Source organism: Paroedura picta, chromosome 5, assembly GCF_049243985.1.
Source record: "Paroedura picta isolate Pp20150507F chromosome 5, Ppicta_v3.0, whole genome shotgun sequence".
NCBI classification, from domain to species: domain Eukaryota; kingdom Metazoa; phylum Chordata; class Lepidosauria; order Squamata; family Gekkonidae; genus Paroedura; species Paroedura picta.
In genome coordinates this window covers 80,624,037-80,649,116 of record NC_135373.1, presented here as the reverse complement: position 1 = coordinate 80,649,116, position 25,080 = coordinate 80,624,037, and the positions used below count along the sequence as shown (strand labels likewise).

At 42.3% G+C, this 25,080-nt stretch overlaps 1 protein-coding gene across 6 annotated transcripts in view; it reads right to left on the bottom strand.

Annotated features, from left to right (window-relative positions):
* Positions 1-3,478: 3,478 nt before the first annotated feature.
* TBC1D30 (TBC1 domain family member 30) overlaps positions 3,479-25,080 on the bottom strand; it is a 43,195-nt gene continuing 21,593 nt past the window's right edge. For 4 of the 6 annotated variants that reach the window (XM_077338700.1, XM_077338704.1, XM_077338703.1 and 1 more), the window contains 11 exons: positions 24,978-25,043; positions 21,671-21,796; positions 19,995-20,180; positions 19,518-19,686; positions 17,497-17,665; positions 13,768-13,873; positions 10,842-10,948; positions 10,547-10,686; positions 8,950-9,156; positions 8,708-8,764; positions 3,479-6,674 (listed from right to left, as the gene is read on the bottom strand). In XM_077338700.1, coding sequence (XP_077194815.1) covers positions 5,893-6,674; positions 8,708-8,764; positions 8,950-9,156; positions 10,547-10,686; positions 10,842-10,948; positions 13,768-13,873; positions 17,497-17,665; positions 19,518-19,686; positions 19,995-20,180; positions 21,671-21,796; positions 24,978-25,043 — 2,115 coding nt within the window. In that variant the 3' untranslated portion in view covers positions 3,479-5,892. The remainder of the gene's footprint in view (positions 6,675-8,707; positions 8,765-8,949; positions 9,157-10,546; positions 10,687-10,841; positions 10,949-13,767; positions 13,874-17,496; positions 17,666-19,517; positions 19,687-19,994; positions 20,181-21,670; positions 21,797-24,977; positions 25,044-25,080) is intronic. The other 2 variants (XM_077338701.1, XM_077338705.1) reach the window with 1 other exon arrangement.

Here is a 25,080-nt window from a genome sequence, read left to right as displayed (position 1 = left end):
ACTGGAGGCCATAATCATTGGAGATAATGTTTGATGGCTTCAGGTGGCTCTTGCTGGCTGAAGTTGATAGGTTGCTAAACTCAACGAGGCTGACCACTTGCCCCTTTGATCCCTGTCCCTCTTGGCTACTCAAGTCAAGCTGTAAGAGGATAGAAGGCCTTCCTCTGGATCAATCTCTCTGTCTGACGCATTCAAAAGCTCACGCCCTGAATAAATCTTTGTTGGTCTTAAAGGTGCTACTGGACTCTGATTCTATTGTGCTACTTCAGACCAACTCGGCTACCCATTTGAATCTCCCTATTTACAGTTTTCCCAGAGGGGCTAAAAGTGGTCTGGCCTCTACTGAAAAGACATAGCTAGATCCTTAGGACCCAGACAACTACTGCCCCGTTTTGCATCTAGCATTTTTGGGAAAGGTGATTGAAACGGCAACCATGGACCAACTTCAAGCATACCTAGAGAAAGCTTCGATCCTCAACCCATTCCAGTCTGGCTTCCATCCTGGCCATAGAGTGGAGACAGCTTTGATTGCCCTGATGGATGACCACCGACAACAGTTAGACTGAGCCTGGTCAGCACTGCCTATGCTGCTCAATCTCACAGCACTTCACAAACACTGGAATATGGGGGACAGCAGTTCAATGACTGATCTCCTTTCTCCAGGGTTGCGGATGGAGGGTTGCTGTGGGGAAGAATCAGTTGTGGCACAACAGACTCCCTTGTGGATTTCCACATGGTATGATTTTCTCTCCTACTTTATTTAACACCTTCATCTGCCCTCTAGTGCGGCTAGTTCAGGGTTTGGCCTTGGGTGTCATCAATATGCTGATGACACCCAGCTCTGCTTCCTGATGGACAGACTCCCACCCCCAAAACATTTGCCAACGGTTTGGAAGCAGTGACATTCTAGCTCAAATAGAGTCACCTGGAACTTAATCCCTCCAAGGTGGAAGTCCTGTGGTTGGGTAGGAAAGGATTAGGCAAGGAAGCATAACTTATCTGATTATATGTGGTGCAGCTGATAGCTCGCTAGGAATCTGGGTGTGATCTTTGATGCCTCCCTTTCAATGGAGGCAAAGGTAGCCCAACTGGCATTTTACTATCTTTGCCAGGTGAAGCTACTATCCTACCTGACATGGGAACACCAGGCCACAGTGATCCATGTGATGGTCATCTCCAGGCTAGACTTCTGTAACTCTCTCCATGGGCCTAACCTTGACTTTGATCCAGAAATTGCAATTGGTCCAAAATGCAGTGGCCAGAGTCATCTGGAGGGCCCACATCAGGCCAGCCTTGAGGCAACTCCACTGGCTTCCAATTGAATTCTGGATCTGGGTCACGGTTTTGGTTGGAACCTTTAAGGCCATACATGATCTGGGCCCAGCGTTACTAAGGGACCATTTGACTGACTATACTCCCAAACAGTTAAACACTCTGCCAGTGTCAACAGGCTTCTGATCCCTGGCCCAAGAGAGGTACATCAGGCCTCAACCAGGACCAGGGTCCTGGTGGAATGAACTCCTGGAAAGACTGCGGGCCATGTTGGAGCTGACTCAGTTCTGCAGCCTGCAAAATGGAGCTCCTCTGCCAGGCATTTGGTTGGGGCCAAGGAACCCTACCAACAATGCCACCTATATTGCCTGGGTTCCCCTCCATATGAATACCCCCCTGAAACTTGAAACTGGAAATCAATGTCTAAAATCCTGAAACTGGCCAACTGCTGCCCACAGAGGATGCCATTGTACTCTCTGGAAAGCCCCCCAATCATGTGCAGGCCCGAGGAAAGTTTGAAAGATTCACACCAGCTCTCTCCGTCCAGGCTGTGAGGGAGGGGGTGCTCTCTCTGCCTTTTGTTGTGTACGTAGAAGACGTCTGCCATGCTTCCCCCGGGAAGGCTCTTAAAGAGTAGCTGTTGAGGTGGAAAGGACACCTGCCTCAGGAAGGGCTGCAATTTAGAGCACCGCCCAAGTTACCCAGCATCAGTCTTCCAAAATAGCAATCGCACTTTTCCTCCCCTTGGCAAAGAAAGCCGCAGCAATGAATTAGTGTTGTCTTCTATGATGCAGAGGCCCTCCTTGTGGGTTTGTCTCGTCCTTACAGCTGGCTTTTGGATGGGGGGAAAGAAAATGAAAGGCCACTGGGGTGTCTTAAGGGACCTCCTGACTAGAAAAGGATTAGTGCTAAGCATCATTACACGCGAATAAGCTCGTTTGAGCTTGATGGAATTGGCTTCCAATATTTCAGATTTTAAAGTTTCAGTTTACCTTCAGTTTTGGATGCATGATTACCACAGGGGATTTTTTTGTTTTTTTGTTTTGTTTTTGGTATCCTCTCCTCAGTGGGTGGGTAACAGCAGAAAAAAAACAATACAAGTACAATACATATATAACCGAATTAATAATTTAACTAATTAGCTTTTTAAATTATTAAAGTTAAAATGTTAAAATTAGTCCTTTGGATAATATTGGCTGTATCTGGCTAATTTATTGTTGTGGGGGTTTTTAATGGCCCTTTGTGCAGTTCTCCAGGAACCGGTTTGTAGTAGTATAGGTTTCCAAGTAGCTGAGGTCAACAAAAAATGACTTGAGATTTTAAAATTAGTATGTGTAGTATTGTGTGATTGTCTGCCCCTCAACACACAATGGAGGAGGAACGGGCAGGAGAGCAGAATGGTGATTCCAGAACTCCAGGCCATGCCTGGAAGTTGTCAATCCCCCGGTCAGTGGTGTCTCTCTTTAACTATCTTAAAATCTGGTCACCTTAGGCCAGGGGTAGTCAAACTGCGGCCCTCCAGATGTCCATGGACTCCAATTCCCATGAGCCCCTGCCAGCAAATGCTGACGGGGGCTTCTGGGAATTGTAGTCCATGGACATCTGGAGGGCCGCAGTTTGACTACCTCTGCCTTAGGCTAATACCAAAACCTTGAATCTGTTCCGGGCCACAACTGGCAACCAATGCAGCTGCCTCAGCACAGGTTGAATGTGGGCCCTCTAAGATGTACCTGTGAGCAGCTGCATTTTGTACCAATTGCAATTTCTGGGTCAAAGACAAGGGCAAGCCTGTGTAGAGAAAGTTACAGAAATCTAATCTGTAGGTGCCCGTTGCATGGATCACTGTATCCAGACAGTCTGAGCGCAGGTAGGGTGCAAGTAGTCTCACCTGGGGAAGGTGGTAAAATGTTTTACGGGCTAACCCCGTGACCTGGGCCTCGATTGAGAAGGAGGCATCCAAGATCACACCCAAATTCCTGGCCAAGGAATTGATAAATGCTATTATGGGCTATTAATATTATAGTGGCTGCTCTTTCAGAAGTGTTTATATATAGGGGAACTTATCTAATTGTATGAGACTGAAAGTCACTAATGAATTCCCAATAATACTCTTATGGATAATATACTACTGAACTTGTGCAGATTGGATGTAGTAATAGGGATACTGATGATATTCACAAAAAACAAGCAAGCTATCACAAAATGCCACTTTGTATATCCTGAATATATTTGTAATATACAATAATATCTATTATACACTGCATACATTAAGGAGAATACAACAACCCAACTAATGGGAGTGAGACAGTTAACAAGGAAGTATGGTAAACACACAGCACACAAGGAAAGGAAGGAAGAAGGGGATGGGAAGAGGGAAATTATTTTAGTCTCATACCAGCCAATGGCAAGATTGATGGACATAGAGTTGCCTAACACTGTAAAGTAAATGGAGAAAACTCATCTCACTGCAGCAGCTTCAGTGCATGTGCATAGTGGGAAGGGGGACAGCAGTTCAAGATCCCCATGCAGACTTTTGTGCAGGTGCTGATTGTCATGTTCAAGGCAGCTCTCTGCACCCATATGCAGAAGCCAATGGGATCACCTTACAAAATTTCCCATTGTGATGATGAAGGTAAGAAATGAATGCCTCTGCTTCATTCATTAGAGGGAGAAAATAATCCCTATAGAAAACTGGCACATATATAAGTTTTGAAAACAAGTTGGAAAATTTAATCTGTGTGGCATTACAGATAGGACAACAGAATAGAAACTTAAAATTAAAAAAGTAATACAAAACTGAGTTAGGGCCAGTGTTTCACGTTGCCAACGTTATAGTTTTTACATTACATGGAAGGTAACTTTTGAAATACACTCTGCTTGTTACTGTATTGGATCGGGGTTATTTTAGAGCTATTTTAGCATTTCCGTAAGGTGACTTTTATTACTTTGTCCTTTGAAAAACAGACATATTCATACCCCCCTCGCATGCCACAGACTGTTTGTGCCTTTCTCAGCTTCAGAAAAGCTGTGCCTTTCTCAGCTTCAGCCTCATCCAAACCACAAAGCCAAAGCTACCTTGGACAGGAGCACTAACTCCTCAATTATTTGGACCATGGCCAGTTATGTTCATATTTTACAATTTGATAACCTAAAAAGTAAAGATCAAAAGCAATACCTATTTGTAACTACTATTTCTTAAACTGCTTGCGGTAGTTTAGAAAGTTCTCTTCATTGCTATTGGGCTGCAACACTTCCTGAACCAGCTGAGGACTGTGGATGAGATATTCTCAGTTTTCCTACTCCTGTTACATGCCTGGTTTAAGGCACACAACTGTTCTAAACAGGATAGAGAATGGATGGCAGTCAAACAGAATCTCTTTATCACAAAAGAGTCCTGTTGTCAGGAAAGCACTTCTTTTATTGCACATAACACATACAGTACCTTGTGGGTCTTCACAATCATCCTGTGAGGTAGGCCCACAGAAGCAAAACTGACATCCAGAGATAACTTCTACCAGTCATTCTATTCACTGGATCTCACTGTTTTGGATCCCACAGGACAGTATTGATAGTAATTATTTAAGAATCAGAACCATAAAACTTTTTTGGAGCGTAGAGATCTCATTCTGAGCATTTACACAATGATATGACAAAGTAAAAAACACCAACATTATCTGTTTAGTCTTGGCAAGCAGATCTCACTGCATTTGCAGAGTCAGACAACCTGGCTTAGAAGAAGCTGCTAAGAACTCCTCATTGCTGAAATCTTCAGGACACCAACATAATTTCCCCCCTTAATTGGGAATATCACAAAACAGGAATACCACATGCCAGGGAAGCAACAGTGCCATGAACTTGACATTTTAAAGGGGTTTATTGGCCTTGGCTTTTTAAAGGGGTTTACATGATGTCAATTTTTAAAAATTGACAAGAGCTTTAACAGTAAATTTCCTCAGGATTAAAATATCAAGTTTTAGAGTCCCATGACTTACTAAAGGTCACTGTTTAGTCAACCAACCTCAAGTCACAGAAAGATGTCAACATTTTCCCCCACCATGTTCTAAGCTGCTCACTATATCAAAAAGTCATTAAAAGCAACACCTGCAACACTAGACTGAACACATTAAACACCCCTATCGTGTCAGCTGTTCAGATATTCTAGCATAATGATACAGATGGTAAAGAATTTCCTAAAAGGTATTATAACTTGCCCAAGTTTCAGTGCAATTCCTCTAAGGTAGTCAAAAGGACCTGCCAAACAAACAAAAGGCCATAAAATGTGGGCGCTGAAAGAAAGCAAAAGAAATTATCCTTGCCAGTAGTCATCCAGCTCCTGACAAATGACAGGAGAAAAAAAGAAGCTTAGTATGGGCAAAATGTAAAAAATGGAAAATTTCCCATGCTGCAAGTCAATGTTTATTCTTCTACCTTTAAAAAGTGTGTGCTATCAATGTGCCTTCACCATTCTACACTCCAGAAACACAGTTCATACATCAGTTGTCTGCTATCTCTATTCCAGCATATGACGAATTAAACTAATATAGAAATTGCTTTGGATCCATATGCATACATAATACAACCTAAAATAACATCACTAATGAAACATCAACAGTAAATATATCATCGTTTCTTGGACCCACTGCTACCACTTGTGGGTTTGTTAAAGCTTCGGCTCATCTGTGGGAAATGTACAGTAGGGGTTCGTTCAGTTGGGCCATATAGTCCTAGATTCCTGGCTGCAGTTGATTTTCGGAGAGGCTTGACACTAGGAAAAGGGCTAAAAACTTGTGGTTTAGAATTGCTAGTTTGGGGAGATTTGGCCAATGTTCCATTTTCAGTGGACAAATGCGGCAACTCGGATATTTGTGTCTGACATGGTGGATTTAATACAGATTCAGTGTCATTGTTATTACTTTGGGTAAGATCCAGTGCTTCTAGCTTCAGCTGAACTTCTGATATGTTGCCATTGGCATCTCTGTAATCTGGTTCAGGAGACTGTCCATCAGCTTTTCTGGTTGTCCTAATATCTGAGTTGCTCCCATCCCTTGTCATGGATTCAGTTGAGCTTAGAGTTTCTTCTTTTGCTTTGGGATTATCAGTTTTGCCATGCTCACTCTGCTCCTCTATTAGCCCAATAGTATCCCCATAACCCAGCTGGCCTTTGGCTCTGGCTATGTTCTTTCGGTGTACCCTCATGTGAGTGCACCATGGGGAGTTAAGCTTTGTTTTAATGTCTTCATGGGAGCCTGGTGACATTTTGCCTCCTGCATGATTTGGGATGTGGATAATAGCATTCTTGGCAGACCTGTTAGTTGGCTTCATCTTCTTACCCAGCAGAAGATGGTTGATCACAGGAGAATGATTTACCTGAGAGGGCAGAAGACTGGTAATCGGACTCTTATCTGAAGGGGGAGGGAAACAGAAATATTTGTTAAGTGGCCAAAAGAGGCCAATTAAATTGCCAAGAGACTAATTAAATTGTAGAATTATATATACGAGAATCAATTCCATGTATACTGTACAACATACATAAATTGCAGAGGCCAAGTATTAGAATATAAATTTCTTCTCACAAAGACTTTCATTCTTTATCGCTACCAACAAAGAGTTCTGAAGACCAGCTGCGCCATTTCTGTTAATTGAAAGTATAAAGTTTTCAAAAAATTGAGAATTCAAGAAGTTGTAGGAAATCAAGGCAAACATGTCTCACTTTGTTTTGATCCAACTAAGAAAACCCCTTTCTTTACTCTTTAAGAGAATTATAAGGTAAGCACAGAGTCAGGTCTGACCCTTGGGGTGACGCCCTCTAGCGTTTTCATGGCAGACTCAATATAGGGTGGCCTTGCCACGTGATGTCCCCAGTCATTACCGTTTTATCCCCCAGCAAGCTGGGTACTCATTTTACCAACCTCGGAAGGATGGAAGGCTGAGTCAACCTTAAGCCGGCTGCTGGGATCAAACTCCCAACCTCATGGACATCACTTCAGACAGCATTTCTGCTGCTTGCCACTCTGCGCCACAAAAGATGAATTATAGCATGGCACAAATATCTGCTGATTTGGATCATCCTTTAACAGAATTGATTCTGCCACCTATCCCAAGAACTCTGTTACATTATTAAGAAAAATAAATAAGCAATCTAAAGAAATCCACAACTTCTTTTCAGGCTGAAGGGGATCAATGCAAGGAAAGCAAGCGTGTGAAATCATATACATCGATAAATAAATTAGTGGATTAGATCATCAAATCATAGTTTTAAATTAATTTATTTTCAGAGAACATCTGCAGAAGAAAGTATCAGTGTTCTAATGATAATTTAATATTTCTGCTTTAATAACTTTATCAGTGAGATTTAGTCTACAACCACCAAGCACAGAACATATCATGCTAGGTAGAGACTAAATGACAGAACCTCATGTCAACAACACAAAGCCTTTCATAAGTAGACAAAAGAACATGGATACATTCTTTGAAAGACATCATTTCGCAGACTAGCATAGTAACCAAATCAGTAACCATTTGATTTTCCAATGACAGACTAAGAACTATGGAAAAGATTGAAAAAAAAGAGACATTACTGGATAAGAGGTTGCAATTAGTGAAAAGGAATTCTGGCAATCCTGGGAAATGAATGTTTTTTACAAATTCCAACCAAACCAAAAATCTTGAAATGAACCAGCGGATTTGGACTCCCTTCTTCCAGTCATGGCCAGGAGAAAGGGGGGGGGGATTGCCCAGGAAGAATTAAATGGCCGCCTGTTTCGCTTCTTCCACTTTGAACTGGGGGGAAGCAAATGCGATTAGTGAAATGGTGTCCAGTCATTTAAGCCTAACAGCTTGGCAGATTTGCTGGCAGGTCAGTTGGCAGCCCTTTAAACAATCATAAGCAAAATGGCCCACTGAAATGGCTGCCAGCCATTTCTCCAATTGGTTTCACCATTTAAACTGAACTGCTGATGAGTAGACTACCCTGCTCAGCTGCTTGGTTTAAATGGTTTGAACCTCAGGAAAAAGATCCAGGAAACATTCAAAGAAGGTGCCTTCCTCATGCCAGGCCCAATTTTGTGACATATTTTACCTCATGGACTGGTTTGTGCCCATCCCTACTTGCCACACACCAGCAAAGGGGAAGGAGCAAAACATAATGGAAGTCTGTTTTTCATCCCACAGATAATACTGATCTAAAGGATACCAAATTATCACTAACATAGTCACATCTGACTTTAACAGACACATATTTGTTGGCTTTTAACTAGAGGTCTTCAACCAATAGACTACCATAATACAGAAATTCTGTTGTAGATCAGACACTGGAGCATCATCTAACTGAGAAATTTAGATTCTTGTATTCCAAATCCAAGGATGCCATAAGCTGTTAGTAAAAACAGTGAAACCGTTGCTGTATACCCAAGTTAGCATAGATATCTTTAAATACCATTATTCAGCTGGTCCCTAGGATCTAACATTAGCCCAGGGTCGTCATCTTCAGACCCTGACAAAACAAAAACAAAAATCCATCATCGTCTTTGATGTCAAATGATGATGATAGCGTTCCAAATATGGCTTCATTTATCCTCTTTGTCCACTTCTTCCATGTATGAGACACCATAAATAGGACAAGCTTCTCCACTCATAGATCTGAAGCCAAATTGCACTGTCTTAGATCTAAGCCATTACCTGCTCTGATGTAAACCTGATGAACCTGTTGCTGCTGCTTCTTCCTTATCCGGGAGTATTGTTTCTTCAATGCATTGATGTCTGTGGTCATTCGCTCCATCATCATGCTGTTAAAAGCAGCATGGTATTCACTTCGACAGGCATCTATAGCTCCAGGACTTAACTCTGCAATGTTACTAGAGCCCAGACTTTGTTCTTCATTGTGCTCTGCACATAGTAGGAAAAACATATTATGACAAATGCAAGAAAATGTAATCGAACAACAGCAAATCTTTAAATGAACCAACAATACAAAGATATCTTGGCCCATATTACAAATTAAATGTCAAGTTAGGACCTCTCAAAACACTGTAGTTCAAGACTGCTGAGCTCCAAGCCAACACAAATAGCTTCTTCCTTAATCGATTTATTGCAGTATAAAATTGACATCCAAGAAATAAATGCATTACCTAGGCCCCAAATTTATATAGTACTGGGGGCATATGTTTAGCTCCTACTCCTTGTTCTACATAGGATAGCTTTTGATGAGGAAACTGAGGCTGGGGAATGTACATAGAATCATAGAATCATAGAGTTGGAAGGGGCCATACAGGCCATACAGTCCAACCCCCTGCTCAACGCAGGATTAGCCCTAAGCATCCTAAAGCATCCAAGCAAAGTGTGTATCCAACCTTTGCTTGAAGACTGCCAGTGAGGGGGAGCTCACCACCTCCTTAGGCAGCCTATTCCACTGCTGAACTAATCTGATTGTGAAATTTTTTCCCCTGATATCTAGCCTAAATCGTTGTACTTGTAGTTTAAACCCATTACTGCGTGTCCTCTCCTCTGCAGCCAACAGAAACAGCATCCTGCCCTCCTCCAAGTGACAACCTTTCAAATACTTAAAGAGGGCTATCATGTCCCCTCTCAACCGCCTTTTCTCCAGGCTGAACATTCCCAAGTCCCTCAACCTATCTTCATAGGGCTTGGTCCCTTGGCCCCAGATCATCCTCATCACTCTCCTCTGTACCCTTTCAATTTTATCTACGACCTTCTTGAAGTGAGGCCTCCAGAACTGCACACAGTACTCCAGGTGTGGTCTGACCAGTGCCGTATACAATGGGACTATGACATCTTGTGATTTTGATGTGATGCCCCTGTTGGGGGCTGTAGCCCAAAATGGCATTCCCTTTTTTACCGCAGTATCAGTGCTACATCTCACAGGACACATCCCCTGTTTCTAATTATACCAAGACCACTTCATTCCAATATCCTATGAGCTGCTGAGAGACTTATTTCATTCATACTTGAAAGTTCAAGAGGGGGTGCCACTAGTTAGGATCAAGGTGTGCCCAATCCTCATTAATGCTCCTGCCATGACTATTACAGAGTTTGACATCTTTAAAAAGGTTGACAGGATGCAGCAAGGAAGCCTGAAGAAAGATAAGCAATTGTCAAAATAATGAACTGCTTATGTCTATCTTCCTACTTCCCCTGCATACAATACTCAGTTTTGTGACTGCAAACTCTAACCATTACAGCAAGTTTATAAGTTGAATCCATAGGGAGCTGGTTTCCACAATACTACCACAATGTTTACTAAGAGATCAATATTTACCTTTGAACTGCTTTTGATACTTCTGAACTTCTGGACTGAGAAAGCCACTGAATGGTCCAAGGCAACCAATGGCATTGGCTAAGGAATCTTCATCATCAAGGTCATTCTCCTCATCACTGTCCCTAGTCTTGCCCAGATGACTGTTAAAAAAGAGAAAAGATGACCTCTTGAATGTATGAGTGAACCATAGTTAGCTAAACTTTTAATCATTCTCTAGTAGGTAGCTTAATCTGTCCATCCCTTTGATCTATGCATGCCTGGTTTGTACAACAAAAATGGGGATGGAGGAACTTACCCCGAAGTTGATTTTACGGAAGCTGGGAAAGGAGTGATGTTGTAGGTATATTTTTCCCTTAATTCTGCTAGTTGTGGGAAAGGAAACTGAGCCATAGAATAAACAGTCTACGAGAAACAAAGGGAGGACAGATTATTAGAGTTCTTAAGAACTGGGCCTTCAAAGCAGCTTTTCCAGACTGATGTGCAATATGGTTTTCACATGCTTGCAAGATTAGACAACATGCTTTCAAAGTTGTTGACATGTGAAATATTAGGCATTAGGGTTAATTTTTGAAAAGCAAGAAAGAGGACATATTTCCTAACTACATAAAAAAGTGATCCCTATAATGTCTCATTTTAAATATCCTTACTATATAAACAAGAGCCTCTTGTGGCAAAGAGCCTCTTGTGGCGCAGACTGGTAAGGCAGCTGTCTGAAAGCTTTGCCCATTGAGGCTGGGACTTCGATCCCAGCAGCCGGCTCAAGGTTGACTCAGCCTTCCATCCTTCCGAGGTCAGTAAAATGAGTACCCAGCTTGCTGGGGGGTAAACGGTAATGACTGGGGAAGGCACTGGCAAACCACCCCGTATTGAGTCTGCCATGAAAATGCTAGAGGGCGTCACCCCAAGGGTCAGACATGACTCGGTGCTTGCACAGGGGATACCTTTACCTTTACTATATAAACTATGATAATTGTGACTGACTAGGAATATTCCTAGCCTTCCAGCCCCAAATGAGGACATTTTCATCAGTTTTTTAAAAAGATCCTAAAAGATGATGGACACAAAAAAAAAAGAGGACATGTAGCCCCAGGCAACAGGTATTTCCTGCAGGAAAGACAAAGAACCAGCCATGAGAAATAGTTAGTCAACTCCCAAGACTGACAGAAGAGGTAGCACAAGCGTTCTGCTGAAGACAGAGGAACGTTTCAAATATGATGGCAGCAGCTTGAGTGTCCATTTTCTTCATGCCAAAACATTTGTTTTCAGAACAGAGGTGGTGTCCAAATGATCTTTACCATTCAAAGAATGTATGTTTTATCTGTATTCTTGGGGTCTCACAATTCCTGCACAATTTGATCTTTATTTTACCAATGGAAAGGTTTTGTTAGAACAAAGATTGGTAAAGAACTTCTTTTCAGCAGCACCTTCACTTAAGGACCAAACTAGAAGCAGAACAAAATTCCTGCAGTTTTGTTACCAATTAGCAGCCCCTGTAATGGGTGGACTGTTCCATAAAGGAAGTATGGAAGTGGACTCTGCCTGTTCTATGCACTGCATTAACCATTAAATCACACTACTATATTGAGATAAGCATTTCCTTTGATAGTCAGTCTCTAAAGGTTAACTGACTGAAGAGGTCAAATGTTTATTCCAGGTCTCAAGTGAAAGCCTTGTATCCCAACCAAAGATCATTCATAATTATCTTATAAGATTTTTATTTAAAATTTAAAATTGATCTAATTGTTATTGAAATAATAAATATGATAAAATCATAACAATACTATGTACACATCAACCCTATCAATCTTAACATTAAAAGATAAAATACAATTTCTGAGATTTTCACTACAGCACTTTAATATTCCTTTAATTTCTTTAATAATCTTATGAAACCCACTACTAATAGCCATTCAGGAGTGGCTATATTAAAGGTAAAGGTAAAGGTATCCCCTGTGCAAGCACCGAGTCATGTCTGACCCTTGGGGTGACGCCCTCCAGCGTTTTCATGGCAGACTCAATACGGGGTGGTTTGCCAGTGCCTTCCCCGGTCATTACCGTTTACCCCCCAGAAAGCTGGGTACTCATTTTACCGACCTCGGAAGGATGGAAGGCTGAGTCAACCTTGAGCCGGCTGCTGGGATTGAACTCCCAGCCTCATGGGCAAAGCTTACAGACAGCTGCCTTACCACTCTGCGCCACAAGAGGCTCTGTGGCTATATTATAGAGGCCCAATTATGTGAAAACTACATGACCGTACCATAACATTCCAATTTGTCATTTTTTATGGTATGAGGTATTTCTCTCATCTTAGAAAAAATTTCTCATAGAGATATATATGTGAGCTATTAGATCAAATTGTTCAGAAATTTCTGAGCAATCATCTATCTGTTCAAAGATGGAAGCGTGGGATTGCACAGATGGAAAATGTAAGACCTGTACATGTTTTGTGAATTTGAAAATGAAAGCAAATTGTCAGGCCTTCTATTTGATCAGTCATCTCTTCTTACAGACAAGTATTTGTGGTACCCACCTTTCCCATCACAAGCTGCCACTAGTAGACTGGCCTATATTCAGACGGTGCTCCATCAATTGCACTGGTTACCAGTCTGCTTCTGGGTCAAGTACTGACCTTTAAGGCTATACGTGGCTTGGGTCCCACTTATCTGTGGGACTGCTTGGTTGCTTATGCCCCCCGCAGGGCTCTTCACTCTGTGGGTATGAATTTACTGGTTGTCCCAGGACCCTGGGACATCTGCCTGTCCTCAACCAGGCCAGAGCCTTTTCGGTTCTGGCCCCAACCTGGTGGAATGAGCTCCCAGAAAAGCTGAGGGTCCTGCAGGAATTATCAGCTTTCCACAGGGCCTGCAAGATGGAGTTCTTCTGCCAGGTATATGGTTGAGGCCGAGGCAGAGTCTCGGTATTACTATTATAGGACCCCCCACCCAATATGCATGATTAGATCTGGTCCCTTGCCAACCTGTAAGACAACTTGACCCTCAGGATAAAGGGGGGGAAGGATTGGGAGATTAGAATTATCTTCAGAAATTGATCACCGTTTGTTTGTAAATGGTGTTTTTACAGTATTTTACTATATTTTATTATGTGTGAACCGCCACAAGACCTTTGGAGAGCGGTGGTATAAAAATTTAAAAAAAAATAAACATTTCACTTTGGATTGCCCTGTTAGAACAAGATTGCCCTGTTAGGCAGTACTTACTAACCTGCATGAGTTCGTTGCTGTCAATGAGGCTGTCTTCCAGCATCTCCTGGGTTAACCTTCCCATGGTGCCATAGAATTCATCGGCAGTTTCGCAACAATCTATCTGCCTGCATTACAACACAAATGAACTAAGGTCCACAAATTTCTCACAAAAAACCAGAAAACTAATGATTACTTGCTATCTAACATCCTAGATGAAAAGCTGAACTACAGACTTCACATATGCATACTCTAAGTATTTGGATGGACTCATTTTGAAACAATGGTTCTTAACATAAACAGGGCTCCAATCCAAAGGAAGAGCCTTTAGTTGACTTCCACAGCAGAACAGCTATCCCCCCAACCACCACCACCTTGTTTTTGTTATATAGCATTTGATTGATCTTTACACAGCGGAAATCTTCAGGGTGGTCTTAAGAGTCAAAGGGCAGTAACACAGTGAGCTCAAGAAATAATACTTAAAAGGAGTAACAGTGAAATGTTTCTTAGCACACATGTTGCATCATCTATTTCAGCTTGCCACTGTACTCTACAAATTCTCATTTGGCCCTGATGCATCAAGGTAAGCAGCCTTGGCTGCTCTGACAATAGGCAGCTTGACTTTGGTAACACGCAATATGCCATTAGCCCATGTCCAATTCATTGGGGAGCTTAAATCTCTCCCCCCCCCAAATTAAAAGTGTTGTCTGTGCTGTTAAGCAAGGTGGGATTGCAATGTGAGAGGCGTCAACTAGCCACCTGAAGCAGCTCTGGGAGAGCTAGGGAGTGGAGTCCAGCTGGCCTACCTGCCCAAGATGCAGATGAGCTTGTAAGAGACGTCAGGGCAAAGGGAAGTTTGGCAAAGGAAAGGAGATTAGGAGAGGCAGATCAGTTAGTTTGCCCACAGCAGCTCCAGTTAAGCTTGCAAGGGAAGGGAAGGGAGGTGGCCTGGCTGCTCTGAGTGAACCAACTGGCCTCTGCTTTCCTCCCTTCCCTGGATTTGCTCTGGGTGGGCCAGCCAAGCTTGGCAGCTGACTTGGAGTTCGGCAAGCCTGAGAAAGGGGAGGAAAGGTCAGTTGAGAGCGACACACACTGGGGAGAGAGTAACAGAACCGGTGGCAGGATGCAGAAAGAGTGAGAGGCATACAAGTAATGGGAGAGGGGAGGAAAGGAAGGTGGAGGGGATGCCCTCTCCCCACCAGTTTCTTGTGGGTCCCCACTTGCATATTCTGAAGTTCATATTTTACATATTCTTAAGAAATAAGCAAGTAATCTATATACAGATTTATCAAAAAATAAATGATTACAATAGAAGAACTATTTGTTAGGGAGATGTGAATAAATGGAAGGTTTATACAGTTCACTGGAAACATTACTTGCCTAAGGGATAGTGGGAATGGACTCCCATTTATTTCAAAAGGACTTTAATGGAGGGACAAAAGAGAATAGTTGGTTTTCACTACCGGAAGGAGCCTCAAAGCAGCTTTCCCTTCCTCTCCCCACAACAAACACCTTGTGAGGTAGGTGAGGCTGAGAGAGCTCTGAGAACTGTGACTAGCCTGAGGTTACCCAGCAGACTGCATGTGGAGAAGCGGGAAATTGAACCCAGTTCTCCAGGTTAGAGGATGCCACTCTTAGCCACTACACCAAGCTGGCTTTACTCACCATGCTGAATAGACCTGTGTAATTAGTTGGAAATGAAAGAAAACAACTTTTGATGAAATTTCTTGGCACTTCTTGAGGATGTACTCTGCCTGGTAAGCTTGGAACACTCTCTCAGCCTAAGTTGCTTCAAAGGCTTGTTTTGGGATATGACTGAGAGGGCTTTTTAATGGGCAAAATACAAATCTGAACCTTCTGTTTGTATGTTAACATTGTAAGTAATGACTTAAATGGCTTTTTGTTCCTTTAATTTGGAACAATTGTTTCATCAACCTCTCTTTTCAGAAAGGCAATACAAAGTGGGAGTGTGAAGAAAAGATCTGAAGCTGTCACAGAATCCAGCTGAACCAACAAGCTTCTGCTTACAATTACCCTTGAAGTCAATGACAACATTTGCTCATTCTGTGAGAGCAGGGGGTCCTTGTTTTCAATGTAAATAACTGGCAACCCAAATAAAATTGTTCCAATTATCTTTTTCAAAAACATAAAAATCAATTTAGTAGAATGTTACTTTTCTACTTTCTTCACCTCATTTTTGTTAGTGCTAACACAAAATCAGCATCCGTTTCTATTTCCTTTCCATGTAAATAGTTTCTTTAATTACCAAATCGTTAGGCAGATCTGTAGCCCTAGTAAAACCCAGTTTGCATGCTGATGATGCACCAGTTAAAACCCGCTATGATTGGCACTCAGTGGGGGAACTTCCCCACTGAGGGTCAATTGCAGGTCTACCTTGCCTTCATCCTCCTCCTCTGTGCTACTTCTAGGGACTTGGGAGAAGGAAGAGCCAGCAGTAGGTAACCCAAGGTGGGGGGGAGCAGGCTGCCTGGACACATTCTGCCAGGGGTGCAGCACTGGCCCCAGTGGCCCAGTTCCCATGGCTGGGCCATCATGCTCTGAGACCTCTCACCCTCAGGGAAGTGGGGAAGGCCAGCCATGCTCAGCAGCATTGTTGATGGGTCACCATACTCCTAGGCCTCCTGCCTGCCCGAGAGCGGGGGAAGCCACCAGTTGGGCTGCCACACTGTGGGAGCCCTCCTGCCTGCTGGAAAGTGCAGAGGCTGGCCATCTATGTTCTGTGGCACTGTACCAGCCCAGGTGGCCCAGCTCACTGACTGGGCCGCCACACTCTCAGGCCTCCTGATCACCAGAGAGTGGGAGGAGGCCAGCTGGCCATGCTCCTCAGAGCCTCACTGGCCAGGCAGCCCTTCTCCACTGCCCTTTTTAGATCTTTTTTAAAAAATAGGCGGTGCTAGTTTTCAATGAACATTAGTTCATTATTGTTATATCAGTGAAAGATATGCAGAAATATTTCATTTGCAAAGACTGCTACAACATATACGTTTCCATGGTATCCTCATATGTAATAAACGGTCTTCTAGTCATCCTCTTTTTGCACTAATTTTCAATCAATCCAAGCTGTTTTCCCTCCCCTTAACACAGGTGCACCACAGGAGGACTCCTGCACTGATCTACTGAGATAAGGAAAAAGAAATGAGTTCTGGGGGCAGAGTACTGCAAAGGAAATGGCAGCTCGAGATCTTTTACTTCTTGTGGCAATGGTAGCAGTACCCACCTGCTCACCTGCCTGCTACACTGTTGGCCCTGGTCCTCATCATCCTTACCAGTTCATTCCACTGCCCCTCTAGCACAGCAAGCTTTAACATTTTTACAGAAATTACATCATTTTACAAGAGTTCATCTATCAATTTGGTTGCCCTGGTAACAGGCAAACAGGAATGCTGGCATAATTCTTGTAAAGAGAAGGAATTTTGTATGAATTTCTGAACTGCAATGTGAAGCTTATTGCCCTAATTTAAAATTGCCTGTGAGAGCAAGAAGATAATTCCCCTTTCCCTGGCTCCTGATTGGACATTAGGGAGGCTGAAGGCAATGTGAGGCTTGTGATCAGCATGATGAAAAGTTTCCATACATAAACCTCAGAAGATCCATCAACAGTTCAAGTAATTTTAGTGCTGCACCTGAGAAAGTGAATGGTCATAGTTTTGAGCAATTTAATGCCACTCAACAAAGCACTTCCATAAACACATATTAAGTTGAGGCACAGAACAAAAAAGAAGATACTTACTCTCCTAGTTTGGCCCAAATAGCCAGTGATACTCTCAGTATAATCTCTGAGCCTTCAAAGAATATAGAATCCCAAATTTTTAGAACTGTATGGTTAGGAAGACATGTAGCAAAGAGAGTCAGGAACCATTGCATTGTGAAGACATTGGTAAGTGGAGGTTCATAACCACCTGAAACAGAAATACACAAGCATCAACTGAGGGTCATCAAGAGTTATTTGGCTGAAGCCAGGCACAATCAATCAACAACACCAGCAGGCTTCTGCCCCCCCTCTCCCCCTCCCCCAGAAATCCACCAAGACTCATGGACATGTTGTATTATTGTTTTATTATTATTGTTAAATGTTATACAGTTACTTGTTGTTATCAATTAATAATATTATAATTAGTTATATGTAATGTTCTCTGTAAAATTTCCTTCAGTTCCATGTAAAGCGCCCTGAGCTTTTGTGGAGGGCGGTATATAAATGCAAAAATAAATAAATTTATTGAAAATATTTTTATTAATACAATGATTAAGAAAGAGTACAGAATTATATTCTTGACATCACACACACACACACACACACACACACACACATACACACGCACGGCTGTTATTTGCCTACATTATAAAAAATGATATCACTGTACAGCAGGAATGCATTTATTTCAGAGTTATGGATCCATTCATTTCTGGACCATTAATTTATGTGATTGTAGCTAGCCTTTTGAATATTTAAAAAAAACACTTCTCTAGGACAGCTCACATAGATTTATATGTAAGTTAAAATCGACATAGAAATAAAATGAATGCACCGTAGCAAGTAAAATCAACTGTATTGACACCACAATTTATTAAAATTAGCATTAAATTGAACAAGCAGGCACTGCTAGAAAACACACCAGAACACTTTCTGGAACAAAACTGACTGTGCTTGGCATCAGAGAGCCAACAAAGATTGGAGAGCGCAAACATCCCTGAAAGGAGAGCTCTATAACTTTGTTGCCACCACTGAAAATGCACATTAAAATCTACTGTAAACATCAGGGAATGCCTCAGTAGAGCTATTAAGAAAGGGAAAGTGTCTTCATATGGGAAAATGGGGTTCTAGAAAATATACTCTCAACTGAGCCGGCTTACCAGGAGGGGTGGGGTATAAGTTGAAAGATATATAAAATATTTAGGACTTTAAAGGTTAACTCTAGTACTTTAAATTGTTTCTGAAAATCAACAGAAAGCCAGTAAAAATAAACTGGCCAGTAAAAATGGACTGGCACTGTTTTGAAACCCGACCTGTCTAAACTTACTGGTGGTTTGTTGGGCTTTTTTAACATGTCATGCGGAGGAAGGCAATGACAAACCAGCTTTGCTTGTCTCTTGTCTGGAAGTCCCCGTGTCCCAGCTCCCCATGGACAAGGTTGCCATTCAGTCAGTTGCAATTCAAAGGCATCTTCTTCTAGTTTACCACACATGCCAAATCCCAGAAATCGGCCAGTGGTAAAGTATCAGGTTGCAGTCTACTGTCTACCTACTCTATCTCTACAAAACAACACTAAAATGCCTACTAACATCTAGTCTGGAAAGGATTTTCTTGCTTTTTCCCCACAGATGGCATAAACTCAGCAACAATACAGTAGCCGAGAAAGCTTCAACTTTAATCCACTCATGCTCTTTATTTCCCTCTCTCCAACATCTCCTTGCATATTGTTAAAATCCTCAAAGCATATACCAAGAAAGAGACAAAGAGACAGAGATGGACAGACTACTCAAGAAATACCATACATATGTTAGACACATATACGCACACAAGCACAAGTTACAGCCATTAAAAGAACAGGACACTTAAATGCCAAAAGTGGTTTGGTTGACAGATTCCTGCTTATTCATTTCCCAATGAACATGCGCTAGTTTTAAATCATGAACTTATTGCTCCCTAGGAACGCGTCAAGACAAAAAAATATACGTTTTGAAGCATCATAGGAATGGAAAAATAGGAAACAAATGAGGAAAATAACTGTATGGATTTTTGTGAAAGTTTACCTCCATTCTCCCTGTTGGCAGCTCTTTGAAGAGTATCCAAATGTTGGGAAAGCTCAGGTAGTTTCATTCTTAATAAATCTCGAAACACAGCCATGTCAACAGACAATGCTCGAAGGTTATTGACAAAATAGCTGTCAGGCAACACTTTATCAATTAAGTAAATCATTATCTGAAAACAAAGTAGAAAAAGGTAGCAGTAAGTATCACATAGACCTCATGAGGTCAAGGACCAAGATTTTGCAAGTACATTAGTTAGTTTGTTAAAAATACATATGTTTAGCCCAATATGTAAATTGGGCTGTTCTATGCTCACAATTAGCCAGGCTATTCCTATGCACATCAACCAAACAAAATTGTTTAGTAACACAAAGCCTGGCATTTAAAAGTCAGTTATGATACACAGCAGTTTTCTGAGGACAACTTTTCAACAGCCAGCAAAACATGATGTGGATTAACACAGTAGGTAGCTTTACTCACTTTTAAAGCATCTCCCTCATTGCCTTCCATCACTTCCAGGATGAGGGCTGCTAGAATGTTAAAACCTTGGCAATATCCCACCGATTTGTTCCACCTTGCATATGCCAGTAAAACCCGCTTTAAGACTACTCTGTCTTGCTCTGCCTCTTGGCCACAGTAAGAACTGCATCCAGTTCGATGGAGATCCTAAGAAAAGGGAAGGTAGTAAAGAGATGGAGTGCCAACATACGCTTTCTTTAATGTATTCTACATCCCTTACCACACTATTGTAACCAAGAAGAAAACTGACATGGCAGATTTTAATATGAGGTATTTGTTAAACGTATTGTACTATTAACTGAACAACTGTTACATTTGCATCAATCAATATGAAAATTACAGCAAACCTAAGATTTCCTGTTAAATTACAGAATCCAAGAGAACAATTCTTGTATATGCATTCAAGCTTGCCAGATGATCATCTAAGTTAATTTTGGCTCTTTAAAATGAAGCATTTATATCAGACCAGCCATCTGTAAAAGGAGAAAGGAAACAAATACTGCGAGTATGAATGTAGAATGTTCACTACTGGAATATTATGGAATGGTCAGTCTGCATTATTTCTTAATTTAAAATATTTATATCCTGGCTTTCCACAATGCCCAAGGAACATATCTAGATAACTACTCAAGGTAGTGAATACCCTTACAATGTCACAAATACAAATATTCGAAGCACTGTGCAGCCAAAAGGCAAGGTTTTAAGAGGGCTTATTTACAATTTTCTAGACATATTCTAGACAACAAAGTTACATATTCCTGCTGTTTCAGAAAACAAGCATATTACTGCCATAAAACAACACTGCTGTCTACCTGTTCTGCAGAAGGCAATTCTCCTAGGTGCATTAGAAGATAATACAGCATAAAAGCCCAAGCAGTGAGGTGCAGTAGCACAGCAGTATTCCAGCCACAGCAAGACATATCCCTTACTAGGCTATAGTGCCAATTATAGTCCTTTATCCCATAGTCAGGTGGTTTTTCTCAGTCAACCAAAGGTGATCTTCTCAGGAATCTTTGGAAAGTTCCGGTTTCAGAAGATGCTAAATTCTGCTTCCATTTTCCCTCCCAATCCAGTTAAACACAGGTTTCCCTTGATGTACCCTAATTACTACATTCAATTGTCTGATGTTGAATGAGATGATGCTGACAGTAGCAAGAGATCTGAAATCACAGGCACCTGTAAGCTAATATTATGCCACTCTAAAAGAGTGGGAGGTGCTTAAGCATCACAGGGAGCCAAGTTCAAATCAGTCATTCTCTCTCACAGCTCCTTGGAGGAAGGGCAGCAAAAAATGGAATAAAACTGCCTATTTGCAGATTTAAATAGTGCCCAACTACAGGATGTGTTGTTGTTTTTCTTAACATGTCCCAATTCTCTCCTGCTACAGGTACTTAAAGCCTGGATGAGGGCCAGGGTTGTGAACCAAAGGGCAATCTCTCATCCCCACCTACCTCACAGGGTGCCTGTTGTAGGCAGAGGAAGGGAAAGGTGTTTGCAAGCCACTTTAGGATGCTTCTGGGTAGTGAAAAGCGGCAGATAAAAAACAGCTCCTCTTCTTTAAGCAAAGGAATAGCAATGTTTTAACTCCCTTGGCTAGTCCAATTACAGAATAAGCAGGTAGACCAAAATACCTGTACCTTTACAATTTGAATACCCATGGAGTCATCATCAGGATTACTTCTGTCATTGAAAGCGAAGCGCATTGTTTTATCCCAGTCTATTGCTATGCTTCTTAAGTAGTGATCTGCCAAGGTGAGCCAAACCTTAGGAGAGACCAAAATACAACTCTTCAACAGATCTTTCCTTTAAACAAAAGTTATGGATGATTATATAGTTGCCAAGTGTAGTACTCATATTCATTCTACCTATATCTAGAAAAACTGATTACACAGTTAATAGATCGATGTCTAATAATAAAATAGTACGCAAACATTTTAATTATATAGACCACCCTTTGCAAAGCTTTCACCAATGCAATGAAAATACCTCATTCTATATTTCAATCATATACATGCTGGTCTTCTTTGGCTCTTGCCCTTTCCCCTCCACTTTGCAGCATGTACATACACTAGGAAGCTTTCCACATACTTCCTATTTTATTGGCTGTTGGATGTCCTGTTACTTCCTTCCCACATTTTGCCTTCATTTGCTTCTCTCTGATTTTGGTATGGAAAAATGCTACCTTGCAAGGGGAAAATACAGCAAGAAAAACTAAACATTCTGCCCGATTAACTTAAAATATGTGTACTTTCAAGCAAAAAAGAAGAAATATCTGGCCAGTGCAGCTAAGAACTGGATAATTATATACAGAGAGCTAATTGATAACTCTTTAAAAGAAACATCAAAGCAGAGAACTCTAGTTAAAATACTATGATTTTCCAGTGGAGATTCTTTCTACACCATTAACTTTGTTTATTCATACATAGTCATTTCCTTTAATATGCTACTCCCTAATATGCATTTTGAATGACTCTGTCGTTCTCCAGAACTCTTTCTTTTCCAGCCATTCTCAGATACATATGCTGAGGACCAACTCTCCACATGAGGACCTGATTTAATTCAGAACTATCAGTCATCAACTACCAGGGTAGTTCCAGTCCTGGAGCATGAGGGCATCAGTAGATTTCCATCTTTCAGTTATCACAGTAAGATAAGATCAGTTTTCACTTTTATGTATTTCAAATGAAAAACTAATTACTATAACCCAAATTTTCATGTTCACCTTTAAAATTGGCAGGAACCATTCTATACACAAATATTTTAAAATTAGTATGACAGTATGAGCCTTTTCTTGTTTACATCCATTGGACATAGACAGGGTCCTATTAAATAAAAGAGTAAGGCCACCTGGGGAGGAGTTAGGACGGGCCCTGTCCAGGATAAAAACTCAGAGGGCCCAATCAGGAGCCGCGAAGCAGCTCCTGATTGGGCCCTCCGAGTGTCCATCCAGGGCCAAGCAGCCAATGGGGAGGCACGCAAAGTGCCTTCCTATTGGCCCCTCACCAGGACAGACCAAAATTCCATTCACCCAGCCCAGTCTGGCTGCCAGTCTGCTCCTGACCACCAAAGGGAGAGGAGGTCAGTAGGGCTGCCAAAGGGGATGAGAACAGAGGCTTGGACAGGCTGCGCCAGCCCTTTTCGCCCCAAGGCTGTCCTAACTGTCATGTCCAACTGCAAATGGCCTCAGAACCTTGACAGAGCTGGCAGGAGGCTGCAGAGTGCTCCCCCTCCCCCCTTCAGGCTTGCTGCGAAGGAGCCTCTAACAGCCCCTGACTGAGGGGAGGGAGGCCTTTCCAAGAGCAACGCAGGGGAGCCTGAGGGCATTCCTTTTGAGGGGGGGGGACTTTCCCCTTCTGCTAAACAGTTGCCTGACAGAGAAGACACAGAAAAGCCCCTTCTCACTTAAAATACTGCTCTGGCCGGGGGTTAGACACAGCCAAGCCATGTGTCTTTCTTCTTGGCAACTCTCTGCAGATTTGAGGCCACTGCACAGCATTATTCTGCAGAGGAAGCTGGCTCTTTTGTCTCCTGTTTCATCTGCACAACAACCCTGTGCAGTAGTCCTCAAGTCTTTCAATTCAACAGCAACCTGTGTGGGAAGCCTTAAATGTTTCGTCTCTACCACAACCCTATCCAAAGTAGCCCTTTCTGCCTGGGGAACTGATCTTTATACTCTGCAGGTGAGCTGTAATTCCAGGAGCTCTCCAGGCCACACCTGGGTTGGAAATATTCCTGGAGGTTTGGAGGTGGGACTTCAAAATCATACAGTGCCTCAGAGTCCAGCCTTCAAATGAGCCATTTTTGCCTGCAGTTGGTAGGGAGTGGTGCAGGAGTGTCCCTCCTGGCCCATGGGTTATTGCCAGCCCTTATCAGCAACTGTTTATATTCTGGAGCGCAGACAGGCAGACCAGCATCAGTCCTGTGAGTCTGGAAAGTGCTGGAAGATCTAAATAAATATTTACAGCCTGAAACTAAATAGAGATCAAGTAAATGTCTGGAGACACATCGTAACTGAAATAGTAACTGGCAAATAACCTTGGCCTGGCAAATAAAAAAAACAGTATTAAAAACCTTACTAAGGTCAAGACTGCTGTGCACAGACAGTCTTCCTCTTAGGGTTGCCAGCTTCCCTGTGAGGCTCGCTACCCCACCTCCCTCATGGGGAGTCTGCTATGGGGAGAGAAGGGGAAGACGATTGGAAAATGCTTTGAGACACCTGAGGCCTGCTGGGTCACTGCGGCCCATTCCCAGTTCTCTCAGATCTCTCACAACCCTACATACCTCACAGGTTGACTATTGTGGAGAGACAAATGGAAAAGGTGTTTGTAAACCGCTTTGAGACTCCTTTGGGTAGTAAGCAATAGGGTACAAAAATCCGTTCTTCTAAGGAGCAACCATGAAAGAAGCATGTGGGCACATAACATTTTACCAACAGTGAAAATATGGGAGACAGAAGGAACAGGGTGGACACCTGTGTACTGTGACTACCCCATGTGTATTAGGACAGAGGGGCATTTCGGTGAATGTGGCCTAATTCACACAAGAAGGGAAATGACGCAGAACTGGGGGGAATTGGTTGCCATGTAATCTTCCCCTAAGAAGAGTCTCCAGTCTGATTTTCCCTTCACATATCTGAGGACATGGCTCTGGAAAGCTCATCTGTAACCACTATGCCACAATTCCCAAAGGTCAGTCCTCTCCCACAATCAACGAACATTCCACACCACAGGTTCTTGACACCCATATCTCCACACCCATGGCCTCATTTGCCACCATGCCACCACAACCTCCCACACAACACACATGACAACCCCATGCCCTTACAGACTGGACAACTCCTCCCCTTCCTCTTCCCACTGCCAAGCTCTAGCGCCCGTTGTATTCTTGGAGACAGCGGGCTTTGCCCCTAGTTGTAGCATAATACACTTAGGGAAATGTACATACCTTTCTTCTCCACTCCTTCGGTATCCCTGTTGGCAGCCTAGCCACTGCTTTAAGTGCATCATGCCACTAAAAACAAGTTTCCAAGCAAGGTTAGATAATGCCA